The sequence below is a fragment of the Euphorbia lathyris genome, chromosome 1, assembly GCF_963576675.1.
Source record: "Euphorbia lathyris chromosome 1, ddEupLath1.1, whole genome shotgun sequence".
Taxonomy (NCBI): domain Eukaryota; kingdom Viridiplantae; phylum Streptophyta; class Magnoliopsida; order Malpighiales; family Euphorbiaceae; genus Euphorbia; species Euphorbia lathyris.
The window spans coordinates 65,907,475-65,915,592 of NC_088910.1; the positions used below are offsets into that span (position 1 = coordinate 65,907,475).

The 8,118-nt window shown below is 35.2% G+C and overlaps 1 protein-coding gene across 6 annotated transcripts; it reads right to left on the reverse strand.

Moving 5' to 3' along the window:
- Nucleotides 1-1,845: 1,845 nt before the first annotated feature.
- Nucleotides 1,846-7,400, reverse strand: LOC136235942 (F-box protein SKIP19-like). 6 transcript variants are annotated; one of them, XM_066026047.1, is made up of 5 exons: nt 7,171-7,400; nt 6,740-6,823; nt 5,717-6,083; nt 3,802-4,434; nt 1,846-2,118 (listed from the first exon to the last, which is right to left on the reverse strand). In XM_066026047.1, exons 3-4 carry the CDS (start codon nt 6,049-6,051, stop codon nt 3,837-3,839), a joined length of 933 nt encoding a protein of 310 aa, XP_065882119.1. In that variant the 5' UTR covers nt 6,052-6,083; nt 6,740-6,823; nt 7,171-7,400; the 3' UTR covers nt 1,846-2,118; nt 3,802-3,836. The 6 variants fall into 6 exon arrangements, with proteins under 6 accessions (XP_065882119.1, XP_065882148.1, XP_065882129.1 ...); XM_066026076.1 differs by having other exon boundaries at nt 5,717-6,165; XM_066026057.1 differs by having other exon boundaries at nt 6,740-6,871.
- Between the last annotated feature and the right edge of the window lie 718 nt (nt 7,401-8,118).

Here is an 8,118-nt window from a genome sequence, read left to right on the forward strand (position 1 = left end):
CCATATCCTGCTAAGTAACATCGAGTTACGGGTTAAGGATGAAAACCAAGTAAAGGCCAAACTCGTATAAGAATTAGGGAACAACCGTAGTTTGAAATAATCAAAATTGGCAAGGTTGGCCAGCTCCTCACATTGAATCATAAATCTCGCCACATGCTCCAAGGTGGATTTCCCCTCCTCGGAAAAGAATAAGTTTGATTTTGGGTTTCGATAGCCCCTTGGATAAAGATTCTCCGGATCAATAGTCCCTGGGTAAGGCTTATGAAATTATGGTCTACTAACTATCGGAAGTCCGGGGTCATAAAGTTCATGCACCAATATCCCTTACAACATCAATGGTCACTCCTTGATTCCCATTCGGTGCCTATTGGATATGGATTTAAGGAACAAAAAATCTGGCACCAATGTTGCTCCTACTTCCTCTCATCTCCATCATGCCCCCCGAGTCATGAATTCCTTCGGGACATAGTCATCGGGAGAAGCTTACTTATTAGTGTGAGCCTACAAATGAACAATCGGAACAATAGGTGGGTTAGGCCTACTCTTGTTTGGAATGCGGCTCTGAGTATTGCAATGTTTAGGAGCGTTCTCTTCCCTTAGTAGTGGAATTTGGAATTTTTCTCCAAGCTGACCTTTATTTTCTTCCACTTAAGTCTCACCTTCCTTTCTTTTTATTGGAAAACCAACATCGCTTAAGTCAGAATGATCCTTCTTGTCCTCAAAAATTTTGATTATCACTTGATGGAAATTGTCCTTGAGTTTGGCAACCACGTTGGTTAAGTTAACCAAAGTCGGTACAATTGTTGAAGAATTTTCATTTGTGATTTGTTGGTTATACCAGTTTGTTGTGCGGAATTAACGAAAGATAAATAAACAAACAATCGAAACACAGATTTACGTGGTTCACCAACGTTGTGTTGGCTAGTCCACGGGCAGAAGGAGAATAGTATTTATTAGGATGCAAAAATCGGATTACAAATTAGGTTTACATAATGGAGTATTTATAATACTCAATCTAACCTACTCTGACTTGGAATCCACGACCTAATCTGACTTGGAATCCACGATGTCCCCACAATGTCGAATCCAAACGGAAAATCAAAACACAATACTAATCCGAATAGGAAACAAGATACCCCCGACTCGCTGACCGGGCAACGAGACCCTTGTTACTTCCCGTCAGTGTGTTATACTGATTCAAGGCATTACGACACCCCTCGGAACAATAGAAGGGACGAATGCTTCATCATTATGCCTTGAAAAAGTATGAAGTGTTTTCTCAATTTGCTCAACTAGATCAAGACTATCAGGCACATTCTCTGGCGGAATCATTGTTAGTCCCATTGAGCATGCCAAAATATTATTTCACCTTTTTTTATTCGAGTGTATCGGAGATTGTGTAGAAAATTCCAGAAGTTAAATCTAACTTCTAGACTAGAGGAGTGTGTTAAAGCCAAAAGGACATAAAAGTTTCAAATTCGTAAAAAAAGTTAATTAAAATAACAATGCGCCAAAAATAAAAAGATGCACTAGAACTAAACTTGGAGAATTGAAATTAAATTACAGAGAATTCTTGAAAAATAAAGAAAATCACCGTTATTTTGCTAAATTAACATTATAATTTTAGAATTGAGTCTGATTTTGTGTATTGTGTATGTACGTCTAAGTGACCTTAACTTCCACTTCTCACATCTCTCAAGAATGCCCTCAAATGGTTAACTGCTCTTCAACCAATTCCACGTCCAACATAACACCTCCTGCCAATTTTTCCTAAACTAATTCCACATATGCCAACTCAATTAAATTAACTAATACAATTAATTAATTAATAATCAATTAATCTAATGAATTTAAGTATATTATTTAATTAGATCATAAAAAATATTTACTTATAAAATCGGTCCTAATTAAAATAAACATTAGCTGATAATATCAATAAAAAAACAGGTCCTTAAAAACAAACAGAAAGAAGACATTAAGTTTAAAGGTCCATTAGTTAGGACATCAACATGAACTGATAATATTAGACCATTGTTGTTTTTCCTGTCCAGCGCTTGGACTCTGCTTCTGCCTCTACCTCTGCCTCTACCTCTGCCTCTTACACAGATATGTATCCAACTACATTACAAACATTTAACATCAGAGAATCTCTAATCAATATATGTAATATAGCATATGTCAAAACAAAAAAGAGAAACTAGGGATCCTTGTGAAAACAATTTAGATGCAGGGACGGTACAGTATTTCCCACAAAGTGAAATAATATCTGTCTGTCTCAATAAGCGACCATTTCAAAAAAAAATATCTCAATTGGTTTGGATCCATAGGGAAACAAAATATCCCCATATTCGTTGTTGCTCGATCGGATCTCTACCGGAAATAAAATATCCCCAACACAGCCATCAATTCATCCTTCACCGAAGTCTAGGGCAACTCCACCACAAGCGAGTTAAAAATACAATCAGGATGTTCATAGCTGGAATGGATGAGAAATCCAGGCTCAAGACATTGGACAGGCTGAGAAAATCATGCATCTCATTTGCTGGGGACCATTAATTTCGCTGTGGCCAAATCAGGGTTTAATCCGCAGGTAGTATAACAATCACATACCACATATAAACCCATTTTTTTCGAAAATCATTCAATTTTATGTACCTTTCCTCATCTTCTTATCGTTGGAAGAAGGAGACAGTAAGAGACATGAAAAAAAAAGCTTGAAAAAAAATATTAGGGCTAAGTTCCAAATTTGCCCCTAACATTTTTTGGGAAGTGCAAATTTAACTCTAACGTATGAAATGGTGTAATTTTACCCCTAACGTTGTCGAGCAAGTTCAATTTTATTCACATGGATTTTCCAAACAAGTTTGTCGATAAAATAAAGCACTTATATGTATTTGACGGATTATTTATTACCTATTTTAACAACAGAGTAAGCATTTTATGTAGTTTTTTGTGATTAACTTGTATTATTTAGCAGACTTTGTTAAACATCCCACATTGCTAAATGAGGAAGCTATATGTCTCCTTAAATATGTGATGCAATACTCACCCTTTGAGGTACCTTTTGGGTGAGTTAGGCCTTTGTTTACACGGTATCAAAGCCATCGTTCAATGTTGGGGCTCCCGCTGATATTAGCGTCACGCACCAAATGAATTGGGCGTGAGGGGGGCGTGTTAAACTTCCCACGTTGCTAAATGAGGAAGCTATATGTCTCCTTAAATATGTGAGGCAATCCTCACCCTTTGAGGTACCTTTTGGGTGAGTTAGGCCTTTGTTTACAGACTTAAACATTGCCAAAATATTTGTAATTGATCTTGCTTGACAACGTTAAAAGTAAAATTGCACCATTCATACGTTAGGAGTAAATCTGCACTTCTCAAAAACGTAAGGGGCAAATTTGCACCTTACCCCAAAATAATATATATATATATATTTCTGAGCTTTTTAACATACCTAGTTATGCTTTTTCTTTTTTTTTTTCTTTTTGTAATTTACCCTTCACTTTATCATCAAAATCTGGACTACTTTTGTTATTTAAAAATTATTTCATTTATTTCACTAACTTGAAAAAACAACAAAAAAAGGAACTAGTTAAATCACTAGTTTCTTCAATTATTATCATCAACATACATCTGCATCTAAATGTCCATGCATATATGCTAAGGCCAATACTAATGCAAAAATAATCCTTGGGCAAATCCAGCAACGAAGGAATGCAAACTTAACAACAAAGAAAATACTGCAATTCACGGTACTTGAAGTTTAAACACCTATATGTTTAGCATACTTAGTTTGCTTACCTGGATATGTCTCGAGTTCATCAAGAAGTTGCTAATCAAAATAAAAAGTCCTCAAAGTCTGATATATCGCTGCCACCTGAAAGCTCATAATAGTCATCATCATCAGACATGAAATCAATATCAGAAAATCCATACGGGTAGTCTTCATCAGATGATCCTATATCAGGAATTTCTGCATCAAATGGATAGTCATCAGTGGAGTCATAAGGGCATCGCAAATCTTTGATTCGTTCACTACATATTCTCTTTAAATCCCCTTCCAGATTGACATTGAAACATTGGCGTAGATCAAGTGATTCAAGGTGTTGGCAACCGTCAAGAATGGCCTGTAAGCCTTCATTTGTTAACTTATTTCCGAAAATCTGGAGTTGGCACAAACGAGGCATCTTTTCTGCGATAGCTAGAGCTTCTGCGTTGCACTCTATATGTGGGAGTTTAAATCCCTGGACATTCAATTTAAGTGATTTCAGCAGAGGACAATCATTCCCAGCAGCATCAAGTGATTTCTTTGATAAATTACAGTATGAAATTTCAAGCTCCTCAAGTAAAGCAAGTTTAGCAACTGCTTCGCATAATCCTTCATCTGTGATGTTATAGCATGATATAAGCCGAAGTACTTTTAGACGAGGAGATCTGCAAGATATTCATTTACCATATTATCAAAAGTCAGCACATTGACACCAATGGAATACCAAAATATTCAGCAAAACTAAATGTCTCTTATTTACTACAAGGATTAACATGTTTGAAGCTTTAACAAATGAATATAGAAGAATACTGGAGAAGAGAAACATATAAACTGAGGATCATTAGCATTTCATCATGGCTCACTACTCTTCAAGATTGAAATTGTTTTGATTTCAATAGTAGCTTCCAGAAAAGGCAGAGGTAGAAGAGGTAAGAACTAAGAGGAATTAGCAGAGCAGCTTGTAAATAATAATTATCATAATGGGCTTAAAGCTATACCATGGTTATTTTAACATTGATAAGAATATACTTCCAAATTCATCTTGTAAAATCTACATAATGTTATAAAGCTATAGAAAATTCAAGTGAGCATGTCCAAGTTTTACTGTGACTGGTTGGTCTTTTTGTCTTCCTATATGTCCTATCATTGGGAAAACTTGATTGTGTTTTTCACATGTAATGTAATCATGCTTATAGTTTCACCAGCATCTTCACTTCAGTTAGTGCATCCATGAAACACCCTATTTATATACAACTTCAAAGCAATGTGCTTTTAGTAGTTCAATTATAATCTAAATCTAGTCATTACAATGCATGTGGTTTGTTAACTGTATTTTTCAAAAATACCTTGATGCATTACTATTATGGACTATTCGTTTAAAAATAACATATCTGCTTATCTTTCAAAATTATTAAATCCAATGTTAACCACAATCTCTAGACCATACCATAATCTCAGTGATATTTCAGCTTAACTTATCAAATCACTTGCTAATCCAGTCAAAACTATTTATTCCCAAATATTAAATTTGTTTGGAAAGAACTTCACAGTTATTTAAAACACAATATTATAACATCAATCTTACACAAGGCATTAGTACTAAAAAGTTGTTAAAAGGGCGGCCCGGTGCACTACGCGTCCCCGCTGAGCGAGGGTCCGGGGAGGGGTCCCACCACAAGGGTGTACCGGGAGCAAGCCTTCCCCTACCAATTTCTTTGGCAAGAGGCCGCTCCTAAGACTCGAACCCGTGACCTCTTGGTCACACGACAACAACGTTTACCGTTGCGCCAAGGCTCGCCCTCTAGTACTAAAAAGTTGTTCCAAAAATAAAATAATACCCTACACTGTTAATCACATGATTGAAGAGATAAATAGTCTACAGCAAAATTTCACCAACATAATATACTTAAAAGAAAAAATTAGATTGAAGCTAGTAAAAGAAAATACCTATCAGCAATATACTGGAGGAGATCATCATCACCGAAGTACTCAAGTTTGATATTGATCAAACCACCACAACTCCTATCAACAGCATGCCGACAAAGTTCTACAAGACTTCTCTCTCTGTCCCAATCATCACCATAATAGTTCATGTCAATCTCTCTCCACATGGATGGGTCCTTGCAGATGGTTCGCCAAGTGGAGCAGACTCGCTGTACAGAGGTCAGGATATCAATTGCTCCCAACCTCAAGAAGATTGACACTGAGACATCCTTTGGCAGGTCTAACCAGTTCCTATATGGTTCTTGTTGTTGTAATGTTGGTGATGAGTGTGAATCCATGAATGGAAAATTATGCTGGAAGATTTTGCTTGCTACAAGTTAAGAGTAATGAAAATATGAGTCGCTGGGTCAATCAACCCCAGTTCAGTATCTAACTATACGTTCTTACTTGATCTGGTCAAAAGGGAAAGACAACAAAATTACCAGTTGTAGATAATAATGCTTTAAAAATTATAACTTAGCATTCACAAAAACTGAAAAATACCAAATGAACAAACGAAATATCTACATTTTAACTAACAAGAATATCATATGCATAAAATACAAAAAAAAAAAAAAATTACTAGTTGTAGATAATAATGCTTTAAAAAATACATAGCATTGACAAAAATTGAAAAATACCAAATGGTGAAAACAAAAATCTACATTTTAACTAATAAGAATATCATAAGCATGAAATACTTCTATAAGACCCAAATCATAAATCCCACTCCATATTTCAGTATATTGAGCTCTTAGGCTCTAGAAAATAAATAATTGCTAATCACACAGGAAAATCCAACAAACTCAAGGCTTTACAAAATCATAAATCCCTCTCTGAATGTCCTTTACTTTCTACATTGCATTGCTTATGTATGTGAAGCATTAGTTCATGGTTTTCTAATATGAGGAGTACAGTTAAGATACTAATCTTATAAAGAAAATAGAAGGCTACAAAACTATAGCACAATTCCACTACTTTAATCACCTCTGAGATGCCCAATTAAGGCAATTCTTTCAACATCTACACCCTGGACCACATTCGAACACTATGCCCTTTGCTGCAAACAGTCTGAAAAATGAAGAGCTGAGAATCTCATAGTGAAAGATTTATGTTCACCTGCAACTACATGTAACTTTAGTCCAAAATAACTGAAAAAAGAAAATCATCGACTAATCTAATAGCATAAGAATAATTTCGAATTTCTAATGAAGTGGGTCTATTCTTGAAATCATTCGTCATATATAAATTTTGATAGAAAATAAAATCACGCGGCCATGTTCTTTTTCCTTACTAGAACATTTATTTTCTAGAAAATATATCGTATCAACCCTTGAACTCTGACGACACAACTATTTATCTTTCCAGTAATACCAAATCGGCCAGAAGTTGCAGGGAAAATGTAAATAGCAACCAACCTATTGAATGTGAGTAGACCGCCAATATTGACGCATGCCAAAACCTCACGATTGAATCCCAATTAAGGTAACCTTGGATCGTCTGAATCAAGGATTTACTTTCGGTAATGAATTCGAAGATCACCAATTCATATTTTGAAGAAGGGTCTAGGGTTTGAACGTACCACAAGAAAGGATGGGACTGAAAAAAGAACGAACGACGGGTTCGGCACAATGGAGCAGTTAACTTGTGCTTTTTTATTGTTAACTTGTGCTTACCACTCAGTTAAAAACGACATAGTTTAAGATATACAATCCGTCTAAGTTTTGTTTTTCTCCAATTAAGGTAACATAGTCCAGGAGAATCACTAGAAATTTGGTGAGAAAGGCTTTAGTGATTTAAAGAGACACTAACAGAATATTTATACTATATATAATAGCGGAAGCAGACAGAATTTACAAGAAGTGTTTTAGAGAATTTTTTGCTTAGTTGGCACCGTAGGAGTAAAAAGAATAAATAAGTTAATATGTTTTAATTATCTCTGTATCATGAGTACTATATTAGTATATTATTTATTGTCAATTACTAGTCCATTAATTAAAGTAATAAAAAAGAGTAAGAGTTACAGGAATATGGAAAAAAAAAACACCGAAGGAAATTCAAAAGTCACAAATAAACATTTATATAAGGCATGATGTATAACATTCCATTATTATATTTATTGGCCACTGAAAATCAAAGACATCGTCGACCTTTAATTTTTTTTATGTATTAGTTTTGTTTTTAGTGACTTATCGGAGTGGCGGTAATGCGAGCCAAATTGACTTCTTCTTAGTAAGGAGTGCTTGGAGAAAGAGTTATATTGATTGTAAGGTGATCCATGGTGAGAGTACGACAACCCAACATAGAGTAGTGGTGCTAGATTTTCGAAGTAGGAAATGTATAAGAAAACAAACACCTCAAGTAGA

Coding starts and splice junctions, on each gene's coding strand:
- LOC136235942 (XM_066026093.1), bottom strand. CDS start 6,051: ATGGATTCACACTCATCACCAACATTACAACAACAAGAACCATATAGG. Junction 4,435..5,716: donor CTCCAGTATATTGCTGATAG/GTATTTTCTTTT, acceptor AATATCTTGCAG/ATCTCCTCGTCTAAAAGTAC.